This window comes from Myxine glutinosa, chromosome 9 (assembly GCF_964187855.1).
Source record: "Myxine glutinosa chromosome 9, kmMyxGlut1.1, whole genome shotgun sequence".
Taxonomy (NCBI): Eukaryota; Metazoa; Chordata; class Myxini; order Myxiniformes; family Myxinidae; genus Myxine; species Myxine glutinosa.
Genome location: NC_136269.1, coordinates 40,219,188 through 40,244,193, shown reverse-complemented (window position 1 = coordinate 40,244,193; position 25,006 = coordinate 40,219,188). Strand labels below are relative to the sequence as shown.

The window sequence follows — 25,006 nt, the reverse complement described above, 5'->3', positions numbered from 1 at the left end:
CCCGCAGCGTGAAGCAAGGAGAGGTTGATGTTTCTGGCATTAACCCTTCCTCAAAGCAACACACACCGACACACACCGACACACACACCGACACACACACACACACACACACACACACACACACACACACACACACACACACACACACACACACACACACACACACACACACACGATGACCATGAACTCATGTGACACATTGGCACCTGCTGCAATTATCTCGGCCAAAAAGATAAACAAAGATGTTGGGATGGTTTCACATGATAATTTATCGTGACCATCCCTAGCTTGTTTACATACTATTTGGCATACCATGCCGACAATATTTTGCATTTTAAAAATGTTTTTATAACTTGTACAATTAACTGTGGCAAAACTATTGATTTCAAACCACCTTTCATTCCCCAGTCCCCTGCCCAATCTGCACACTACCTAACTACAAAAAAACCTACTTTTTGTCTTTCTTTCTTTCGTTCTTTCTTTAGAGAAGCCAACTTAAAATTGACTAGAGCTCAGCAAGTGGTTTTACAACAAATCAACTGCATTTTATTGCACGAAGGCCCCCATCAACACAACGTTTCCTTAACTTCAAATTATCTGCAGATGTGGTTTTAATCCGAACCAGTGATTTATACAGTACTCACCAAGGACCCCACATTGGGGTCCTTGGTGATGTCCTCGGTGATGTATGTGATGGATAGAACGGCACTGATAGGACAGGAGGGTCATATAAGAACTATCCTATAAGAAACTGAATAAATATACAACAACAACAACAACAACAATGCTACGTCAGTTGGATGTTAAGCAACATCCCATCAGATTGCCATATTACAACACGCTGTTTTTCTTCCTATTTAAAAGGCTCCTTTCAATTTCCTCTTCAACTCATTCCATTTCAAAAAAATATTCAATCTCTTATAATTCTTTCTCACTACATGCTCTAAATTCTCATTTATTCCACCCCTCCTCCATCGTTCTTAAACGGATCGCTAACTTGAAAATCACAACAAACCCAATTTGTCATAAATGTTCATCTTTCATTAATCATCCACTTTCTAAACTCCCCCCTTGCCCCTCCACTCCAAATCTCCCCCTTGCCCCTCCCCTCCGAAACTCCCCCCTTGCCCTTCCCCTCCTAAACTCCCCCCTTGCCCCTCCCATTCAAAACTCCCCCCCAACCTCTCCCCTTCAAATCTCCCCCCCAACCATCCCTCCCAAATTCTCCCTCCTCCCACCTCCTTCTCAAAGCTGCCTCCTCCCCACTTCATCTCCCTTCTATCTCATACCTCCACCTCCCCCAACCTTCTACTTTCCTCTGCCCCCCCTCAAACAACCCCTCACTGTGGCTCATCCCATCACCATCAAACCTTTCGTCCTCCTCATCCTTCCCTTTCCTGTCACTCTTCTGTAATCTCTGACACACGATCAACTGCTCTTCCTACCTCCCCCTCTCATCCTTCATCTGACCCTACCCCTCCCCTCCCCTGTCCTGCACCCGATGCTCCTCCTCTCTCCTCATTAACGGTATGGACCTCAAACATCCGGGGCCTTCACTCAAACCTGATTGATCTCTCAATTCAGGTTGCTTCTGACAATCCGGACTTGATCTGCTTAACAGAAACTTTCCTCCTTCAAGATATCTCTGATTCCTTAATATCTCTTCCTGATTACTCCCTCTTCCGGTATGATAGACCTGAGCCTCGTCCTGGAGGTGGGGATGCTATCTTTATCAAAAACTCTCTTCCTCACTCTCCTTGCACTGCCCTCTCTCCACCCCACCCCCAGGAGTACCTCTGGCTATGGCTTCCTCTCCGCTCCCACCTTTTGTTCATATGTGTTCTGTACCGTCCTCCAAACAGTGATCACTCCATTTACATTTCGCTGTAGAACAACATGGACCAACTTCTATCAACTCATCCAAACTCTCTCTTCCTCATATGTGGCGACTTCAACTGTCATCATGCCAGCTGGCTGAGTGTGGGTTCATCTCTCACCAGCCATGGCACCTCAGCAAAGGACTTCTGCGACTCATTGGGACTGACACAATCTGTCAATTTCCCGACCCGAATCTCAGTCAATGGAGTATCTTCTCTTCTGGACTTGGTTATGACTAACTTCCCTGCAAATGTCTGCTGCTCTTCTTCTGCACCAATCGGTTCTTCTGATCATGTGCTTGTTAAAGTGGACATCTCTCTGGCCATTCTCAGAGAGCCTCATCAGCGCCGACGAGTCTGGCATTCCACTCAGGCCGACTGGCAAGCGCTGCAAGCAGCCATCAATCACCTGGACTGGTCTCCCATCTCTACTGCCTCTGACATCAATTCTTCCTGGGAATTCTTCCAAAGCAAACTGCTATCTCTCATGCACAGATTTATCCCATCTCGTCTTCAGTTGTCTTACCCTTCCTCCCGTCCATGGTACACTGAATCTTGTGGTGAGGCAGTTGCCCTGAAACAACTTGCCTTTGCCTCTTGGAAGGCAAATCCAACTGAAGGCAATTTCAGTTCCTTCCACCAAGCTCGGAACAAGTGTGTGTCTACCCTCAGGAGTGCCAGGAAGCACTATCTCTCCACACTCAAGATTGAACTCTCAAATCTGTCTCCTTCCTCCAAATCCTGGGGGCGTCTGGTCAAATCCGTTTCTGGTGTTTGTTCCCCCTCCTCCCCTCCCCCTCCCTTACCTCAAATGGCTACACAGTTGACACCGCACGTGACAAAGCCGAATGCCTCAACTCTGTGTTTGCCTCAAAATCTTGTGTCCCAAACCCATCTCTCTCTGTTCCCACCTTTCCCAGTCGAACCCAACTGCTCCTGGACTCTGTGTCCTTCTCTCCTGACAAGGTGGAGAAGTTTTTGTCAAACCTCGACTCTGATTCTGCAACTGGACCAGACGGCATCAGCCCACGGGTCCTAAAATCCTGCTTGGCCGCTCGATCTCACCCTCTCTCTGTTCTTTTCACCCTCTCTTTTATTCAAGGTCATCTGCCAGCATCTTGGAAATCAGCAAATATTACCGCTTTACACAAAAAAGGTGCAAAAACAGATCCTTGCATCTGCAGACCAATCAGCCTGCTTCCAATTATCAGCAAAGTCATGGCATCCATTATTGCTTCGGATATCAAATCCTTCCTCTTCTCGAATGGCTTGATCTCTGATCATCAATTTGGATTCAGACCAGGTCATTCTACTCTGGACATGTTGCTTCTCCTGTCTCAACAATGGATGGAGGTACTCAATGCCAAACAGGAAATCAGAGCTGTCTCACTTGACATATCACGTGCCTTCGATACGGTCTGGCACCCAGCTCTGCTCACCAAACTCTCCTCCTATGGTATCCATGGAAATCTCCACTCATGGCTTGCGGACTTCCTCTCTGGTCGTCGGCAACGTGTGGCCCTGAATGGATTTCTCTCATCTCCCCTTCCTGTTCTGGCTGGAGTTCCCCAAGGTAATGTTCTGGGTCTTGTGCTATTTCTGGTCTTCATCAATGATCTCTCCGACTCTCTGGAAAATCCTCTCTATCTCTTTGCTGATGACTCCACTATCTGCCGCTCTATTCCTCATCCCTCAGATCGGCAGTCTGCAGCCTCCTCACTCTCTGTAGACCTGGACAAAATCACAGACTGGTGAAACAAGTGGAACATGCCTTTCAATCTTGACAAATCTCACACTCTTACAATGTCTCTCCAAAAGGACCGACTGGAAAACCCTCCCATCAACTTTCTCAACAATCCTCTCCAAGAAGTTCTGTCGCTCAAGCTTTTGGGTCTCACTATCTGCCATGATCTTTCTTGGGAAAACCACATTTCCAAGCTGGCCTCCAAAGCCAGTGGTGCCGACTGGGCATCCTCCGTCGTGCAAAGCCCTTCCTTGGCACACCTGAGCTCCTCACCACATACAAGGCTTTCATCAGCAGCTCAATGGAATACTGTTCCCCCCTCTGGGCTGGTGCTCCTGCCTCACACCTATCTCGGCTTCATGCTGTTGAAACCAAAGCTTTCAGAATCATTGGAATCTCCTGCGATGAAGTTAACTCCGAGGGTCTTTCACTCACTCACCGCAGGCAGGTTGGTGGTCTTTCTGTCTTCTACCGACTCCTCTCCAGCCTTGCTCCCCTAGCTCTCTCTGTGCTCTGTCCCCCCAATATTCCTTCAGGTCGCACAAGATCTGCCTGCAACCCTCTTATGGTTAAACTGCCAAAATCTAGGCTCTCTGCTCACGTTCACTCTTTCATTCCCCTTTTCTCCCGCCTCTGGAACAAATTCCCCCAGTCCCTCCAATCCCACTCCTCCCTCCAGGTCTTTAAAACAGCTGTCCACCACCATCTGTTATCTTCCCCCATCCAAAACCTTGATCTTTTCTACCCCCACTAATTCACCCCAGATACACTTTTTTTTTTCTTTTTTTTTAAAATTCCAACTTCTTTCCTGGAAGTCCTTGCAGTGTTCATATGTTTTATACCTCTTCCACCTCCCCCAAGCCCTCCCCCTCCCACATTTCTCCCGATGTCCCTGCTCTCAAATGTTGTGTTTGTGTCCTTCCCCCTCTCTCCCCATCTTGTCTACTGCTCCCCTTATTTTTTGTGTTTTATGTGTCGGTTTGACTTTTTGTGTGATTAATGTTAGCTCTTTAACGAGCCTCGATGTTGTATACAAAAAAAAAAAAGAAAAAAAAAAAAAGGTTTTAACAAGAGTGTACTTTCGACTGGACCAAACAGAATAAAATTTGGAAATATTTATTTCTAGATGCCGTAAGCATAATTGTACGACTTAATTATGCCGACAATGTTTGGTGAGGATATGTGAAGCTGTGTGAAAGGAGATAGGAATCCAAACAGACAAATACCGGCATATTATTTATGTGGACGAGAATAATTGTCCACGGTATTATTAAGTTAAGCTGATACAATCTTTCACTTGCTCTTTCAAGCAATATGTTGAAGTCCGAAAAAAGCAAATCTTTGCAAGTTGGTCCCAGTGATCCAGTATGCATAATTATTTTAGGACATATGAGAATTTTCAGTAAATGTGAATATGTTTTGCTTCTTGCGCCTAACTGCTCACTACATCACAGTCGATACAGTCTTGTTGGTTGTTATCGACATTTGCGGGTTTCAGAAGGTGGAACGGAGCCCTCCCAGGGTGTACATGTGTGTGTACCTGTATAAGTGTGTACATGTGTGTGTGCCTGTATGTGCATGTATGTGTGTAAGTTGTTGTTGTTGGTGGCTGCTATCTCCACATGCGGGTGGCTTTCAGGAGATGGAACAGAAACCAACGAGGTCTCACAATATCCACCTCCGTTGTGTGTGTGTGTGTGTGTGTGTGTGTGTGTGTGTGTGTGTGTGTGTGTGTGTGTGTGTGTGTGATATTTGTGTATCTAATATGTAAAAATAAAAAATAAATACCTGTAAATACTAACCCCATCCCCTCCTTTAAGGCTAATATTATCTCCCCCTTTCTAAACTAGTGCTTCACCCTTTGACTATAATGCTCCTGTGCCCCCAGACTCTTTAGTCTGTACTTAGGGATGGCCCAGAAAAATTTCCCTAGCCCATATGTGTAATAGCAACAAAAAACTACAAAAAGACTAACAAGGTGGAGTTTTAAGTTTCTAAGGCACACATCATCCTTCTTCGGCAGTTTCAAGTCGAACAATGCTCCTAAAGTTGTTAGAAAGTGCAAATAAAGTATAAAGCTGCCAAGTATCTATAGTACCAAATTATTTTGTTTTCACTCTTCCTTTTGACAGGTGAACTCAAGATTTCCTCATCCTTCCTCAGCAGCACAAATCTACTACATTTTATAAAGTGAGCATCCTCATTAACATAGCGTTTTCTTAACTAAGGTTTTTTTTTGGGTTTTTTTTTTGTATACTGAATCGAGGCTCGTGAAAGAGCTGACATTTACTTCACAAACAAATCAACCAGACAAACAAAATATATAACAAGAGGGAGCGGAAGACAAGAGAAGGGGAAGCACACAAACACTTGAGAGCACACAACATTTAAGAGCAGGGAGATGTGTGGGAGGGAGAGGGCTTGGGGGGAGGAGGCATGGGAAGGGGGGGGGGGGGCACAAGATCACGATTAATTAACAAAGTCATTTTCCAGCACAGTTCAGCTTCTGCTCTCGCATCATCTAACTAACACCATTACTCATTTACACATGCACACCAGAATCTAGGCTTGTACCCAATCCCTCTTATCACGTGCCACAGACTCTCGTTAGGAATTGTTACTGTTTCTACTTCTGCAAACAATGTCCTAGGTACTTCCCTGGTTAATGCCCACTGCTATCAACAGACTTATGTACAGGAACTGCCAACCAGTACTACTGTTTCTTCTGACGATGCAACAGTTATTCCACTACCTCTTTTCACTTTGAGTTCTGCCCGGGAGTTACAAGTTAAGCATACCTATTGCACTTGTTTTTTTTTTCAATGCAGCACAGGTTGCACAATTTGCCCAAACTTTTGCACAATGACTGATGTGCTTCCCCCTGGAGATGAGATCAATAATTTTAAATTTGGCCATGGTGCCAGTGATAGCTTGCCTACTCTTCGCAAACGACACTGAATTAAAGTGTGAACAAAAAAATGAAAGAAAAATCCATAGTACATATAAAAGAAAAAAGCACCTGTCTGAGCTCTCACAACCCTGACTATTGAAACACTTTCAATTACTTTCTGAAGCATAACATGAAGAAGGGTGTATTTTGAGGTACTAGCAACGGTACCCGCCCTATGGGCGGGGCTTCAATTGGGAGGCCCAAATGAAAAGGCTAAATATCAGAAATTGAAGCTTTATTTTTCTTTTAAACGATTTATATAAACATCCGTTGAATCTCGATCGGTGCAGCCGTTTGTGTGGCACCCGGGAAAATAACGTCATGCGGGGGCAAATATCAGCAGGATGTGGCAGTGTGGGAGTCCACGTTTCTGATCCTCCTTCATGCCAAAGTAGCCCACCACTTCTCCAAGCATTCCGCTCTTCAGATCCGCCATGAGAGATTTAAGCTTGATACTGAGGACCCGTGCAGTTAGTCCTCCCGATGTCGTATGTACTCCCTATACGTGTTTCCTTCATTGTAAAAACTTCCAAATCAACAATTAAAAGGATTTTGAGCCGATAGGTGTTACGGCCTTGGCAAGATCGATGGAGACAGCGATCTGTTAGCGTATACACAGCCCAAATAGCTATGGGGAATTCTTTCATTTGGAGATTTAACTAATTGTGTTCACAATCACTATGTCGTATGTACTCCCGATACGTGTTTCCTTCAGTTGAAATGGGTTAGAATTCTCTCAAGCAGGGATTCAACCGTGTCCTTAAACCACCTTTAGAGGCCATTTTTCCCCGCAAAGCGGGGGTTGGCCTTTTTCGGGCACCGTGGTTGTTGTTGTTTTTTTGGTCCCCTTTTTGAAGCAATGTTTTACGGCCGGATGCCCTTCCTGACGCCAACCCTTTTTGCCGCCTTTAACGACAAACAGGGAATTACCAGTGAACTGGTACTCAATTAGCCGACCTCGGAAGGATGACAGGCTGAGTCAACCCCCCTGGCGTTAATTCAGCGATTGACCGGGATTCGAACCCAGGATCCTAGGATCCTAAGCCGGCACCCTAGCCACTAGCCCATCCTTATAAAAGGTATTTGTCCGAGGTCACCAAGTTCGATCGGTGCAGCGATCGGTGCAGCCGTTTGTGCTGCACCCGGGAAAACAACATCGTCACAATGAGAACAATGAACGTTATGCGAACGCGAATGTTATGCGTGAGTCCAAACCTGAGAACGCTGGAGACTAAAGCTGAAATTGGGAAAACTAAATAGCCTATTTTACTCCTGGAGATCCCAGGATTATCCACCCAAAATATCGTTGAGATCGGTTCAGCAGTTTTTACGGTACCTTCGAACAGACAGACAGACGGAACGGACATTTGGTGAATTATCGTAAGATATTTTGAGGATGTAACAATTGAGATGGACTCTAAACTTGGTCGAGCAAAGTACAACAAATGTACACTCTGTAAGAAAGCTATCTAGTATCTTGTGGATATATAACTCTATCAAAGAAAGCATAGAGTCTATTACTAACCGCTTTCACAGTATCCTTTCACAGTTTCACAGCTTTCACAGTTATTTCAGTATAACTACTTGGCGTTAGTGACCAGATTTGATCAGATTGAGAGATCTGCGCATGCGCAAGATTGGAGGTCTCGTCTCTTCAAAGCTGTCCATGCGCGCTCGCTTTCGAAGTTAAGTAACTTTTCACAATTGTGTTTTTGTCGAAACTGTATCTTTCTCTCGGTGTATGTACCTATTGGGGTGTCTTTAATAGTATTCTTGGTGTTGGTTTTTCATACCTGTGTACAGAATCGTCGGTCTTTCGTATCGCGTATTCTGAGGCCTAAGTGTAGTACTAGGCTACCGTGTCCGACCTTGGCTTGAGGCTTTGTTTTTGTCTCAGCGGTTCTCCGATCGCGCTGCAATTACTTTCCGGTCTCTGTTTTTCACCCCATACTTCCTTGTTTTAAAATCTCCTCAAAAAAAATATATATATATTTCCTTCTGTTCTTATTCGTTTATTCGTTCTTATTTGTTCGTTCGTTCTTGGACCACGTTGTTTGTGATCACGTGATGACGTTGTTAAAAAATGTCTAATCTGTCCCCTGAAGACCTGTATTCTGTCATATTCTATAACACCTTTTTCGTCTTCTTCTATAAAAGGATGCTTTCGACTTGCTCACCAAATCTATTCATTCCAAAAAAAAATTCCATCTCTTATAGTGCATCTTTCATTCATTCCCTAAACTCTCCAGCACTCCATCCTCCCTCCAGCGTCCTCAAACGTCTTTTTGACTCGAATGTCTCAAGAAACTCATTTTGCAATAAATGTTCGTTTCCCATTAATCGTACACTTTTCAAAATCCAATCTCACCCCTCCCCTCCAAAACTTCCCCATCACCCCTTCACTCCAAATCTTCCCCATCACCCCTCCCCTTCAAAACTTCCCCATCACCCCTCCCCTCCAAATCTACCCCTTTGCCCCTCCCCTCCAAATCTTCCCCATCACCCATCTCTTTCAAATTTTCCCCCTTGCCCCTCCCCTCCAAATCTTCCCCATCACCCATCCCTTTCAAATCTTCCCCCTTGCCCCTCCCCTCCAAATCTTCCCCATCACCCCTTCCCTCCAAAACTTCCCCATCACCCCTCCCCTCCAAAACTTCCCCATCACCCCTCCCCTCTAAATCTACCCCCATGCCCCTCCCCTCCAAATCATCCCCATCACCCATCTCTTTCAAATCTTCCCCCTTGCCCCTCCCCTCCAAATCTTCCCCATCACCCATTCCTTTCAAATCTCCCCCCCACAGCCCTCCCCTCCGAGACTCTCCCTCGCTCCTCCCTCCTAGACTCCCCTCTCACCCCTCCTCCTCAAAGCGTCCTCCCCGCTTCTTCCCCCTTCCAACTTTCACCTTCATCTCCCTCAACCTTCTGCCTCGCTCTTCCCCCTCGTCAAATAACACCTCACTGCGCCTCTCCCAATCACCATCAAACCTTTTGTCCGCCCCATTCTTCCCTTTCTCCAAACTATTCTGTAATCTCTGACACACCTTCAACAGCTCTCCCTACCTCTTCCACATCTTACCCTACCGCTCCCCCCCCCCCCCCCGTTCTGTATCCGATGCTCCCCCTTCCTCTTCCTTAACAGTATGGACCTCAAACATCCGGGGCCTTCGCTCAAACTTGTCTGATCTCTCCATACAGGTTGCTTCTGACAAACCAGACGTGATCTGCTTAACATAAACTTTCCTCCTTCATGATGTCTCTGATTCCTTGGTATCTCTCCCAGGTTACTCCCTCCTCCGGTATGATAGACCTGAGCCTCGTCCTGGAGGTGGGGTTGCTATCTTTATAAAAAACTCTCTTCCTCACTCGCCCTGCACTGCCCTCTCTCCACCTCACCCCCAGGAATACCTTTGGCTATGGCTTCCCCTTCGCTCCCACCTTTTGTTCATATGTGTGTTGTACCGTCCACCAAACAGTGATGACTCCATCTACATCTCGCTGTCTGAGAATATGGACCAACTTCTATCTACCCATCCCAACTCTCTATTCCTCATATGTGGTGATTTCAACTGTCACCATGCCAGTTGGCTGGGTGTGGGTACCTCTCTCACCAGCCATGGCTCTTCAGCAAAGGACTTCTGTGACTCACTGGGACTGACACAATCTGTCAATTTCCCGACCCGGATTTCAGTCAACGGAGCATCTTCTCTTCTGGACTTGGTCATGGCTAACTTCCCTGAAAATGTCTGCAGCTCTTCTTCTGCTCCAATCGGCTCTTCTGATCATGTGCTTGTTAAAGTGGACATCTCTCTGACCATTCTCAGAGAGCCTCCTCAGCGTCGACGAGTCTGGCATTTCACTCAGGCCAACTGGCACGGTCTTCAAGCAGCCATCAAGCATCTGGACTGGTCTCCCATCTCTACCGCCTCTGACATCAACTCATCCTGGGAATTCTTCCAAAGTAAATTGCTCTCTCTCATGCACAGATTTATCCCATCTCGTCTTCAGTTGTCATACCCTTCCTCCCGTCCATGGTACACAGAATCTTGTGGTGAGGCTATTGCCCAGAAACAACTTGCTTTCGTCTCCTGGAAAGCAAATCCAACGGAAGGAAATCTCATTTCCTTTCACAAAGCCCGAAACAAGTGTGTGTCCACCCTCAGGAGAGCCAGGAAACAATATCTCTCCGTTCTCAGGACCGAACTCTCTTATCTGTCTCCCTCTTCCAAATCCTGGTGGCGTCTGGTCAAATCTGTTTCTGGTGTTTGTTCCCCCTCCATCCCCTCCCTCACCTCAAATGGCCACACGGCTGACTCCGCACGTGAAAAAGCTGAATGCCTCAACTCTGTGTTTGCCTCTAAATCTTGTGTCCCAAACCCATCCCTCTCTGTACCCACCGTACCCAGTCGTACCCAGCTGCTCCTGGGCTCTGTGTCCTTTCCTCCTGACAAGGTGGAAAAGTTTCTGTCAACCCTCGACTCGGATTCTGCAACTGGACCTGACGGCATCAGCCCACGGGTCCTAAAATCCTGTTCTTCCGCTCTTTCACTCCCTCTCTCTGTTCTCTTCACCCTCTCTTTTGCTCAAGTTCATCTTCCATCTGCTTGGAAATCTGCCAACATCACCGCTTTGCACAAAAAAGGTGCAAAAACAGATCCCAGCAACTACAGACCAATCAGCCTTCTCCCAATTATCAGCAAAGTCATGGAATCCATCATTGCTTCAGATATGAAATCTTTCCTCTTCTCCAATGGCTTGATCTCTGATCATCAATTTGGTTTCAGACCTGGACACTCTACTCTGGACATGCTGCTTCTGCTTTCTCAACAATGGATGGAGGTCCTCAATGCCAAACAGGAAATTAGAGCTGTCTCCCTCGACATATCACGTGCCTTCGATACGGTCTGGCACCCCGCTCTGCTCACCAAACTCTCCTCTTTTGGTATCCATGGAAATCTCCACGCATGGCTGGCGGACTTCCTCTCTAGTTGTAGTCAACGTGTGGCCCTGAATGGGTTTCTCTCATCTCCTCTTCCTGTTCAGGCTGGAGTTCCACAAGGCAGTGTTCTGGGCCCTGTGCTTTTTCTGGTCTTCATCAATGATCTCTCTGGCTCTCTTGAAAATCCTCTGTATCTCTTTGCTGATGACTCTACTCTCTGTCGCTCTATTCTTCATCCCTCAGATCGGCAGTCTGCAGCCTCCTCACTCTCTGCAGACCTGGACAAAATCACAGACTGGGCAAGCAAGTGGAACATGTCTTTCAATCCTGACAAATGTCACACTCTTACGATGTCTCTCCGAAAAGACCGACTGGACAACCCTCCCATCCACTTTCTGAATAATCCTCTCCAAGAAGTTCTGTCACTCAAGCTTTTGGGTCTCACTATCTGCCATGATCTTTCCTGGGAAAACCACATTTCAAATCTGGCCTCCAAAGCCAGTCGCCGACTGGGCATCCTCCGTCGTGCGAAGTCCTTCCTTTGCACACCTGAGCTCCTCACCACATACAAGGCTTTCATCCGCAGCTCAATGGAATACTGCTCTCCCCTCTGGGCTGGTGCTCCTGCCTCACACCTAGCTCGTCTTCACGCTGTTGAAACCAAAGCATTCAGAATCATTGGAATCTCCCGCGATGAAGCTAACTCCAAGGGCCTCTCACTCACTCACCGCAGGCAGGTTGGTGGTCTTTCCGTCTTCGACCGAATCCTCTCTGGCCTTGCCCCCCCCCCCAGCTCTCTCTGGGCTCTGTCCCGCAAATATCCCTACAGGTCGCACAAGATCTGCCTGCAACCCTCTTATGGTCAAACTGCCAAAATCAAGACTCTCTGCTCACCTTCACTCCTTCATTCCTCTTTTCCCCTGCCTCTGGAGCAAACTCCCTCACTCTCTTCAATCCCACTCCACCCTCCAGGTCTTTAAAACAGCTGTTCACCACCATCTCTTATCTTCCCCCATCCAAAACCTTGATCTTTTCTACCCCCGCTAATTTCACCCCAATTCCACTTTTTTGAAATACCAACTTCTGTCCTGGAAGTCCTTGGTGTCCTTGTGTTTTATACTTCTCCCTCCCCCCCCCCCTTCCCACGCCTCCTCCCCCCAAGCCCTCTCCCTTCCACACATCTCCCTGCTCTCAAATGTTGTGTTTGTGTGCTTCCCCTTCTCTCCCCATCTTGTTTTCCGCTCCCTCTTTTTATATATTTTGTTTGTCTGGTTGATTTGTTTGTGAAGTAAATGTTAGCTCTTTCACGAGCCTCGATTCAATATACAAAGTGCACATTCATGCTGCTAGCTTGTAAAACATGAATTCTGACTTTAGTGGTGCAAAAGTCATAAGCAGTCCTGATTTTGGATCACTGCTCACTTCCACATTTTTTTATTGAAATCGCCCCAAACAAGGCACAAAGCCACTAAGGTAAGGGGCTAATAGAAGGTTAGATAAAGATAAGGATAAAGCAAAACAAAATAAACAAAAGTAAAAAGAAAAAGAAAACATCCAAGACACTGGAAGTAGCAGAAGTCAGGTAAAATGCAATGAAACCTCAAAGATGTAGGAAGCACGTGTGCATCCGCTCTTGACCGGACCCTCTCACAGGCCTCAGTCCATGCCTGCATTGCTCTTCACCTTGGATTCCATTGGCTGTACACATGTTTTTGGACTCTCTCTTCGGCCTGGGACATTGTTCACCTTGCCTCTGGACGTGATTCACTCGCTTGGCCGTTTTCATTCTTGCACATGTGCACGACACTCACTTTACCATGCACAAGATCACGACGTGCTTACTCCACGTGTCCCTGGCACTCACTCTGCACTGTTCCTTGGCACTCACTCTGCACGGTTCCCTGGCACTCACTCTGCACGGTTCCCTGGCACTCTCTCTGCACGGTTCCTGACACTTTTCACCTGCTTGTGTTTGTGCTGGGATCGTCTTTGCCTGCTCGTGTTGGCGACTGCCGTTTGCCGGCCAGGAGATCGTTGGTGAGGTCGAGACAAAGGTTGTCACGAGGAGAAGCGGGGAACCTTGTAACCATTTTGCAACAGGTTCCCAACGTTCGTTACCCCTCCCCTCCCTCGTGAATGTGTGCTGGCGCCTTGTCGTGTTTATTCGTAGTGATCGAAATAAGATGTAGAATAAGCCTCTTGTCCCTTTTTCTTTCCTATCGATAAGTTGCACTGTATATATTTGTAAATAAATCAAATCGTTAAAGGGTTCCTTTCTCTGTCCGTAAATGTCTCTTCTTCCATTGGTCCACCATTGCTCGCACCCAGAGTAGCGATCGGCCGTAACAAAATTAGCGTCAGCCCGGTGGGTACCAACGGTTGCTCGGCCATCTAAATTTCCATCCAGGAACAAAAGAAAGTAGTACACCACCGGAGGGTAAGGTACGTTCACTATTTTGAAATCGTCACATGGTACAGGTAAGCGGTGTTAGATGATGGACCCTGCTATCACACGACGGTCCAATTGGCATTCGTAGTTGCTTGCTCACAACCTGCCGATGTACGAAGTTATTTGTGCGCGGCAGCCGCAGGTCCGGTAAGTTTGGGAGGGAACGGAGACTACCCTCCTTCATAGTAGACCCGAACCCCGGGCCATATAACAATATACAGTGTGGCCCCGTTATAACGTGATCGTTGAGGTCCATAAAATGTCAACGCGAAAACAGCAGGGTCGCGCTAAATCGGGGTTCAAGAAAATCAGCGTTCAAACTGACCCAATGTTGACCTAACATCCTAAAACATCCTAAAACAACAAATAAAAACATTCAAGAATATTAGCAATCATCATTTACAGTTTATTTCTTTAAAAAGTGATTGAGTGTTCCTTGCTTGAACGTAGCATGTCACTGGCTGCGAGCGAAATCTAGAATGCTTTGGAGTTGGAGGATTTTTATTTGGTCCACCTCCTGGGTCTCCAGCCAACGGAGGCTAGCCTCGAGGTGTTCAATGGCTTCAAACACCTTTGGGGGTGGGGATGGAGGCTCTTCATTATCATCTTCTTGTGGCTTGAGAACCGGTACACTTGCCTCCGCCGGTGCTATAGTTATGTTACGGACGATCTCGGTGTCCGCCAGGTGCTCATATGTTGGGCATTCGTCGTCGGCAGAGTGCCACTGGTGTAGCTCTTGTTTGCTCCATTCAGACAGCTTCTCTGCGTCACGCACATCTTCCTCTGTGAAGTCGTACAAATCTGGCTCGTCCTCATCTTCCGTGGTGGATTGGCGTGATGAAAAGGCTGGCTCCAGCCTCTTATCCCAGCATTTCTCTACACATGACGAGCTGATTGCTGCCCAGGCCTTCCCACCTAAGTGGCAAACTTCCTTCACGTTCAGGCTTTTCAGATAGGCTTCAAGCGTTGTTGAGTCGTCTACAATTCTACAAATTAATTCCCGCCTGTAATTCTGCTTGAACACGGAGATGATCCCCTGATCTAGGGGCTGGATCTTGGATGTAGTGTTCTTGGGGAGGTAAGAAACTCAGATCTTTCTGTCAAGGCTTACTAGGTTGGCAGCTGGCGGATGAGCGGAACAGTTGTCAAGCAAAAGAAGAGCTTTGGGTTCTAGCTTTTGCTTACGCAAATGAGCGCGGACGGCAGGGACAAAAGTTTTGTGAAACCAATCCTCAAAGATGACACTTGTCATCCAAGCATTGCTGCTGTGCATGTACTCGAACGGTAACGACTTCATGTTGACATGGTGGAAACAGCGGGGCGAGCGAGATTTGCCAATCATGAGCGGTTTTAACTTATGTGTTTTTTTTGTTTTTTGTTTTTTTTTGTATACAAGATCGAGGCTGGTGAAAGATCTAACATTCATCACGCAAAAAGTCAAACCGACACCCAAAACACAAAATAAGGGGAGTAGTAGACAAGATGGGGAGAGAGGGGGAATGACGGACACAAGCACAACATTTGAGAGCAAGGACATCGAGAGAACTGTGGGAGGGAGAGGGCTTGGGGGGGGAGGTGGGGAGAGGTATAAAACATATGGACACTGCAAGGACTTCCAGGAAAGAAGTTGGAATTTCAAAAAAGTGTATCTGGGGTGAAAATTAGCGGGGGTAGAAAAGATCAAGGTTTTGGATGGGGGAAGATAAGAGATGGTGGCGAACAGCTGTTTTAAAGACCTGGAGGGAGGAGTGGGATTGAAGGGAGTGGGGGAGTTTGTTCCAGAGGTGGGAGAAAAGGGGAATGTAAGAGTGAAGGTGAGCAGAGAGCCTTGATTTTGGCAGTTTAACCATAAGAGGGTTGCTGGCAGATCTTGTGCGACCTGTAGGAATATTTGGCGGACAGAGCAGAGAGAGAGCTGGGGGAGCAAGGCCGGACAGTACTTCTTGGAGAGGATTGTTGCGAAAGTAAATGGGAGGGTTGGCCAGACGGTCTTTTCGGAGACATAGTAAGAGAGTGAGATTTGTCAGGATTGAAAGACATGTTCCACTTGTTTGACCAGTTTGTGATTTTATCCAGGTCTGCAGAGTGTGAAGAGGCTGCAGACTGCCGATATGAGGGTTGAGGAATGGAACAGCAGATAGAGGAGTCATCAGCAAAGTGATAGAGAGGATTTTCCAGAGAGTCGGAGAGATCATTAACGAATACCAAAAAAAGCACAGGGCCCAGAACACTGCCTTGAGGAACACCAGCCTGGACAGGAAGGGGGAGATGAGAGAATTCCATTCAATTCAGGGCCACACATTGACCGCGACCAGAGAGGAAGTCCACAAGCCATGCGTGGAGGTTACCATGGATACCATAGGAGGAGAGTTTGGTGAGCAGGGCAGGGAGCCAGACCATATCGAAGGCACAATATATGTCAAGGGAGACAGCTCTGATTTCCTGTTGGGCATTGAGGACCTCCATCCATTGTTGAGACAGCAGAAGCAGCATGTCCCGAGTAGCGTGACGTGGTCCGAATCCAAATTGATGATCCGAGATCAAGCCATTGGAGAAGAGGAAGGATTTGATATCCGAAGCAATGATGGATTCCATGACCTTGCTGATTATTGGGAGCAGGCTGATTGGTCTGTAGTTGCAAGGATCTGTTTTTGTTGCACCTTTTATGTGTAATGCGGCAATGTTGGCTGATTTCCAAGCAGATGGCAGATGACCTTGAGCAAAAGAGAGGGTGAAGAGAACAGAGAAAGGGTGAGATAGAGCGGCAGAGCAGGGTTTTAGTACCCGTGGGCCGATGCCGTCTGGTCCAGCTGCGGAATCAGAGTCGAGGTTTGACAGCAACTTATCCACTTTGTGAGGAGAGAAGGACACAGAAAACAGGAGCAGCTGGGTTTGACTGGGTAAGGTGGGAACCGAGAGAGATGGGTTTGGGACACAAGATTTTGAGGGAAACACAGAGTTGAGGCATTCGGCTTTTTCCCATGCGGTGTTAGCTGTGTAGCCATTTGAGGTAATGGAGGGGATGGAGGGGGAACAAACGCCAGAAACAGATTTGACCAGATGCCACCAGGATTGGTAGGAGGGAGACAGATTTGAAAGTTCAGTCTTGAGAGTGGAGAGATATTGTTTCCTGGCTCTCCTGGGGGTAGACACACACTTGTTCCGAGCTTTGTGAAAGGAACTGAGATTGCCTTCAGTTGGATTAGCCTTTCATGAGGCGAAGACAAGTTGTTTCAGGGCACCTGCCTCACCACAAGATTCAGTGTACCATGGACGGGAGGAAGGATATGACAACTGAAGACGAGATGGGATGAATCTGTGCATGAGAGAGAGCAATCTACTTTGGAAGAATTCCCAGGATTGGTTGATGTCAGAGGCAGTAGAGACGAGAGACCAGTCCAGATGATTGATGGCTGCTTGAAGACCATGCCAGTCAGCCAGAGTGAAATGCCAGAGTCGTCGACGATGAGGAGGCTCTCTGAGAATGGCCAGAGAGATGTCCACTTTAACAAGCACATGATCAGATGAACCAATTGGAGCAGAAGACGAACAGCAGACATTTGCAGGCAAGTTCGTCATGACCAAGTCTAGAAGAGAAGATGCTCCGTTGACTGACATCTGGGTCGGGAAATCGACAGATTGTGTCAGTCCTAGTGAGTCAAAGAAGTCCTTTACTGAGATGCCATCGCTGGTGAGAGAGGTACCCAAACCTAGCCAGCTGGCATGATGACAGTTGAAGTCTCCCCACATGAGGAAGAGAGAGTTGGGATGAGTGGATAGAAGTTGGTCCATGTTGTCAGACAGCGAGATGTAAATGGAGTCATCACTGTTTGGTGGATGGTACAACACACATACAGTATGAACAAAAGGTGGGAGGGGAGGGGAAGCCGTAGCCAGAGGTACTCCTGTGGGTGTGGTGGGGAGAGGGCAGTGCAAGGAGAGTGAGGAAGAGAGTTTTTGATAAAGGTAGCTATCCCACCACCTGGGCGAGGCTCGGGTCTATCATACCGGAGAAGGGAGTAACCAGGGAGAGATAGTAAGGAATCAGAGACATCATGAAGGAGGAAGGTTTCTGTTAAGCAGATTATGTCTGGTTTGTCAGAAGCAACCTGTATGGAGAGATCAATCAGATTTGAGTGAAGGCCCCGGATGTTAGAGGTCCATACCGTTAAGGACGAGGAAGGGGGAGCAGCGGATACAGGACATTGAAGGGGAGGGGTGAGGGGGAGATTTGAATGGGAGTGGTGAGGGGGGACTTTAGGAGGGGAGGGGTGAGGGGGGAGTTTAGAAAGTGTTGGATGATTAATGAAAAACGAACATTTATTACAAACTGGGTTTATTGTGATTTTCAAGTCAGAGATCCATTTGAAAACGTCAGAGGATGGGTGGAATGCAGGGTTTAGAGAATGTAGAAATGAAGAACTGTAAGAGATTGAATTTTTCTTTGAAATGGAATTATTTGATGAGGAAATGGAAGAAAGCCTTTTAAGTAGGAAGAAGAACAGCATGTTGTAATATACCAAAATCATCTTCATTATGATATGGATGAATGAATGATCGTTTTAAGGCCATTTTTCCCCGCTAGAGCGGGGGTTAGCCTTGCGGGCCCCAAGACAATCGTGGTTCCCTGTTTGAGGCAATGTTTTTACGGCTGGATGCCCTTCCTGACGCCAACCCTTGGTCGCCTCTTACGATGCACAGGGATACGGTGTAGCTATTCTAAACCGGGGTACACACCGGGATTATTCATCCCAGCAAGCTGGTACTCAATTTGCCGACCTCAGAAGGATGACAGGCTGAGTCAACCCCCCTCGGCGTTAATTCAGCGATTGATCGGGATTCAAACCCAGGATCCTAGGATCCCAAGCCGGCACCCTAACTGCTAAGCCAACACCAGGCAACCAGGCAACATTATGATATGGATAGTGTATGATATTTCGTGATCAATAAAATGCATTTTAAAAACTACAAAAACTATAAAGCGCATTCTCAAGACTGTGCCACAGCACAATTCCCATCGAAGGTGGGCCGAGAAGAATGCCCCGCCCTCCAGGAGGGAGTGCCCGCTAGTATGTATAACTGTAAACATTTTAGCCACCTCTGCTTTGTTTTAAGGCAAAAATGAAAGCATAGGGAAAATGTGAATACAGGGAAAATTGATATAATTGCAACTTACTTGGTTTGGTTTCATACTGATAATTCCTTGAATTTCAAAGAAGTGGAAGGTTAGCTCCACCTATGAGATATAAAAAGAGAAAAGTCATCTCAACAAGTGTGCAGGTGAAATTCTCTATTTCTATATTAAAAGATCAATCACACATTCCTGACCTTGGTGGGGATGCGGACAGAGAAGATGTAACCCCTACATGGTACCAGTGCCTGCGTTAAGAAACAGGAGATGTGAATGAAAAGCCATGTTAAAGAAGCCAAGTTCACAAGGCACAACATTCCATACCCAGCAGGCAACAAAAGGAACTGTGTTTGTGTTCCATGTCAGTTGGCACAGCCGAAAGGCTGCTCGGCATCATTTGGGCTTCATTAAACCATGGATGGAATGTTTTAAGGCATTGGTCAGTGCAGTTGGCGTATACACACTCTGGATGAATTGAAAGATACTTATCGGAATAACCGGTGTAATTGACTCAAGATAAAGCACCAACCAACACCGATGAATTATTTATTAAAAGTAACACACAATTACATTGGGGAAATAAACAACGATCGAATCATACAAAGGCACCTGTTCCCAATGACTGTTTTAACCTCGTCCTTCCTCCTTTGCCGAGTAATTCCCACATCCGGCCTGCCATGCAATTGGTTCAACCACAAACGACAGCTTCAGCTGAAAAAGGGCATTTTTCTTAGCTTTACTCTGCCCTCAGGTTTGCTCAGCCGAGTAAAGCCCCGCTTTTAAAATCCACATAGGTGGAGTGCACAAAAAAGAGCTGCGAGTCCACAAAACAAGATAATCCACAGTACTCGAGGAATCCACAAATCTAGAGGAGCTCCCTAAAAGAATGAATAACCTATTCAACCATTGTAATTATTTTCTGCTTTGTTTTCATAGCCGAACCTGACTTGAGGAGAATTTTCTCGCACAGAAGCTCTATGGAATCTCAAAAGCTCTTCCATACTTCAACTATACTATTTAACTGACTAAGCTCAGCAATGCAAATGTTGCACCTGTTCATACAAGGCAGCTGTGGATGAAATGATTTCTTGGCAATTCCTCCACAGTGGGGCAAAACACTTTAAAAATGGCTCCACAATAGAACAGTGAATAAATTACTGTGTCTTCAAGGCTTAGTCGACTGCGGTTCGATTGCAGAGGGTAGGCTGGGCTGACATTCCCCACGCTGGCACCCATGCACAGCAAAACCTGCCAGCTTAAGGGGCAATGGATAGTCATCCTTCATATTCTCTCCCAATCAAATACCATTGAACTTTTTATAACAGGCAAATATCAAGTGTAATGGAAGAGGAACGTGCTAGATGGGCTTCAAGGTGTGTTTCTGCAGGTACATTGGATTGGAGAACCTACAGGAGAGCAACAAGTAGTCATGCAACTTACAGAGCACGGTGGGAATGAATTCTGACAGCCATGGTTAGCGGTATCCGGGACTTACCAGCACTCGATCTGCCTTGTTCCCTTTATTGTCAACTTTGACCCTCTTGAGTAAAACGCAGCCACCACGCCTTGCCAAAGCAGTCTTGATGCTGTCTAAAAAAGGGAAATATCCATGTGAGTTGCTCACCTCCCACATAAGAGAAAATACTTTATAATTTGTGGACACTGCCATACACGGCTGCCCGTCACAACAATACAAAGGGCAAATCAAGTTAAACAAGTAATATTGCTTTGCAATACATGTCCTCCGCCGATGTGACAATTTCTAATTCCAAAAAGGGAATAACTCTGTGAAAAATTGACAAAACGCCCAGAAACTCGAACTCACTCACCGCAGGCAGGTTGGTGGTCTTTCTGTCTTCTACCGACACCTCTCCGGCCTTGCTCCCCCAGCTCTCTCTGTGCTCTGTCCCCCAAATATTCCTACATGTCGCACAAGATCTGCCTGCAACCCTCTTATGGTTAAACTGCCAAAATCAAGACTCTCTGCTCACCTTCACTCCTCTTTTCTCCCGCCTCTGGAACAAACTCCCCCACTCCCTTCAATCCCACTCCTCCCTCCAGGTCTTTAAAACAGCTGTTCACCACCATATCTTAATATCTTATCTTCCCCCATCGAAAACCATGATCTTTTCCACTCCCGTTAATTCACCCCAGATACACTTTTTTGAATATCCAACTTCTTTCCTGGAAGTCCTTGCAGTGTTCATATGTTTTATACCTCTCCCACCTCCCCCCAAGCCCTCTCCCTCCCACAGTTCTCTCGATGTCCCTGCTCTCAAATGTTGTGTTTGTGTCCTTCCCCCTCTCTCCCCATCTTGTCTACCGCTCCCCTTATTTTGTGTTTTGTGTGTTGGTTTGACCTTTTGTGTGATTAATGTTAGCTCTTTCACGAGCCTCGATCTTGTATACAAATAATAATAATAATAAATAAATAAATAAGTTGTACTGTAATTTATCACAATTTTTTTTTTTGTTTGTATACAAGATCGAGGCTCGTGTAAGAGCTCACATTAATCAAAAAAACATAAATGGACATATAAAATATGTAATAAAGGGATCGGGAGACAAGATGGAGAGAGAGAGGGAAGCACACAAGCACAACAGTAGAGAACAGGGACGTCGGGAGATCTGCGGGAGGGAGAGGGCTTGGGGGGAGGAGCCATGGGAAAGCGGGGGGGGGGGGGGGGGGGGAGGGGGGGAGGGCAATGCAATAAAGCCATGCACCAAGTTTCAGTTGAATATGTTGAAGGGTATGGGAAAAAGTCTGAAAAACCACAGGTGGGATGGACGGACGGACAGAAAGAGAGCAAACCTATAGTTTCCTATGGTGAAACCAGTCATTTTCTTTGCATACTTTGATCTTTGCGTGCAAAGTAGTTTTAACAAGCGTTACGCCTAGGTCCCCCGTCGGTGAAGGGATGTGAGTTGACAAAGTGGAGGACGTAAGGCGGCCATCTTGGATTTTGACGTGGCGACCCAATTTTCAATAGGGTTCTTGCTTGTGCCTAGATACACCCACACACCAGATTAGAAGTTGGTACTTCGCTTATTTTTCAAGATATTCCGCTCACAAGGTTCAGACATACATGGCGGCGGCCATCTTGGATTTTGACGTGGGTTGCACCCGCACACAAAATTAGAATTCGTTCCTTTGCTTACGCACGCACGCACGCACGCACGCACGGACGGACTCACGCACGGACGGACGGACGTCGGACGCACACACGGACAGAGGGGAAAACCATAGACCCCTTTCGCTCCGCGGTGCGACGGGGGACAAAAAGCTACTTTCTTGTATAAACGGATGCTCATGGACGAACGCCACTTTTATCTGTCGGAACCGAACCGAAAATGCCCGAGTTTTGAAATAACTCGATGTTATGGAAAAGGAAGAAGAAACCTCGTCATATCGAAAACACCTCTTAATAGTAATACCCGTTTCCAGTTTCCACCAAACTCCTGGGAATGCGCGGAGACAGCGATACAAACGGACGGCGATTCCAGGTTGCCAAACACTGTAACTTAACGAGTGAACGCATTTGAAAAGTTTACTTGTAAGTTACTCAAATGAATTTATTGTTGTACAGAAGGAACCGTTATATCGATATCGATCGTCAATGGTGATTACTGTTCACTGTAAACGAACGGCACTGACCAGCTAGCGGTTGAGGTACTTGTTCATTTTGCTGGTCCGTGGTTGACATGATGATGCTGATGCCGACCCGCGTCTTTGCGGCTATTGAAAAACAGCTGAAATGGATGGAGGAGGGGCGGAGTTTTGAAGGGGCTGGACTAAAGCAGGGAGGAGTCATCGAGGGAGGAGGAGATAAAACAAGTGAAGATACCACAAGGGGGAGGAGCTAGACAAAAAAGAGGAGGAGCTAAGTGAAGAGCCTCACGAGTGCGTTCCATATTTTTATTACGTACACACTTGAGGGGTGGAAAAGGGGATGCGGGTGGATTAATTTTTAGGAAAATAAAATTGAGGAAAGAATAGATTTGAGATCCAAGAATGATATGAGGAGAAGGAAGGGTAAAGGAGTGTGGGAAGATAAGGGAAAGACGTTTTGAAAGGGGTGAGTGGGTCCGGGGAGGGATGGGAGTGAGCACGGGAGGTCAAAATGGGTACCATACCGGTACGTATTAAACAGATTGCTGGAAATTATTTCGGGATAGGATTTTCAGAGGAAATGGGAAGAAGATGCAGAGGGAATGTTTCAATGGTAAAAATGGACTGGAAGGATAGGTAAAAGCCACAGAGTGAAAAACAAAAATTGAATGTCTGTGATAGAATTGTGGAGATCGAGTACTTGTACTTGTAGTATTGTCCTGCACAACTAGAATGGTACTCGGTAGAGAGCGGAACTCCGCCAGACTGAACAGTTTACGTTTTGTATCCCACTGATAGGTAGGCCTGATCTGGATTCGGGACTGAACCAAAATCGAATCCGTTTTGTATCCCACTTATAGGTAGTCCTGATCTGGATTCGGGACTGAACCAAAATCAAATCCGTTTTGTATCCCACTTATAGGTAGTCCTGATCTGGATTCGGGACTGAACCAAAATCGAATCCGTTTTGTATCCCACTTATAGGTAGGCCTGATCTGGATTCGGGACTGAACCAAAATCAAATCCGTTTTGTATCCCACTTATAGGTAGTCCTGATCTGGATTCGGGACTGAACCAAAATCGAATCCGTTTTGTATCCCACTTATAGGTAGTCCTGATCTGGATTCGGGACTGAACCAAAATCGAATCCGTTTTGTATCCCACTTATAGGTAGGCCTGATCTGGATTCGGGACTGAACCAAAATCGAATCCGTTTTGTATCCCACTGATAGGTAGGCCTGATCTGGATTCGGGACTGAACCAAAATCAAATCCGTTTTGTATCCCACTTATAGGTAGTCCTGATCTGGATTCGGGACTGAACCAAAATCAAATCCGTTTTGTATCCCACTGATAGGTAGGCCTGATCTGGATTCGGGACTGAACCAAAATCAAATCCGTTTTGTATCCCACTTATAGGTAGTCCTGATCTGGATTCGGGACTGAACCAAAATCGAATCCGTTTTGTATCCCACTTATAGGTAGCCCTGATCTGGATTCGGGACTGAACCAAAATCGAATCCGTTTTGTATCCCACTTATAGGTAGTCCTGATCTGGATTCGGGACTGAACCAAAATCAAATCCGTTTTGTATCCCACTTATAGGTAGTCCTGATCTGGATTCGGGACTGAACCAAAATCGAATTTGTTTTGTATCCCACTTATAGGTAGGCCTGATCTGGATTCGGGACTGAACCAAAATCAAATCCGTTTTGTATCCCACTTATAGGTAGTCCTGATCTGGATTCGGGACTGAACCAAAATCAAATCCGTTTTGTATCCCACTTATAGGTAGTCCTGATCTGGATTCGGGACTGAACCAAAATCAAATCCGTTTTGTATCCCACTTATAGGTAGTCCTGATCTGGATTCGGGACTGAACCAAAATCAAATCCGTTTTGTATCCCACTTATAGGTAGTCCTGATCTGGATTCGGGACTGAACCAAAATCGAATCCGTTTTGTATCCCACTTATAGGTAGTCCTGATCTGGATTCGGGACTGAACCAAAATCAAATCCGTTTTGTATCCCACTTATAGGTAGTCCTGATCTGGATTCGGGACTGAACCAAAATCAAATCCGTTTTGTATCCCACTTATAGGTAGGCCTGATCTGGATTCGGGACTGAACCAAAATCAAATCCGTTTTGTATCCCACTTATAGGTAGTCCTGATCTGGATTCGGGACTGAACCAAAATCAAATCCGTTTTGTATCCCACTTATAGGTAGGCCTGATCTGGATTCGGGACTGAACCAAAATCAAATCCGTTTTGTATCCCACTTATAGGTAGTCCTGATCTGGATTCGGGA

General features: G+C 46.4%; 1 protein-coding gene across 2 annotated transcripts in view; it reads right to left on the bottom strand.

Annotated features, from left to right (window-relative positions):
• Positions 1 to 22,839, bottom strand: part of LOC137435456 (F-actin-uncapping protein LRRC16A) — a 210,878-nt gene extending 188,039 nt beyond the window's left edge. For both annotated transcript variants that reach the window (XM_068129246.2, XM_078784298.1), the window contains exons 1-4: positions 22,743 to 22,839; positions 20,583 to 20,677; positions 19,285 to 19,335; positions 19,133 to 19,192 (exon numbers count right to left, since the gene is read on the bottom strand). In XM_068129246.2, coding sequence (XP_067985347.2) covers positions 19,133 to 19,192; positions 19,285 to 19,335; positions 20,583 to 20,677; positions 22,743 to 22,791 — 255 coding nt within the window. In that variant the 5' untranslated portion in view covers positions 22,792 to 22,839. The remainder of the gene's footprint in view (positions 1 to 19,132; positions 19,193 to 19,284; positions 19,336 to 20,582; positions 20,678 to 22,742) is intronic.
• Between the last annotated feature and the right edge of the window lie 2,167 nt (positions 22,840 to 25,006).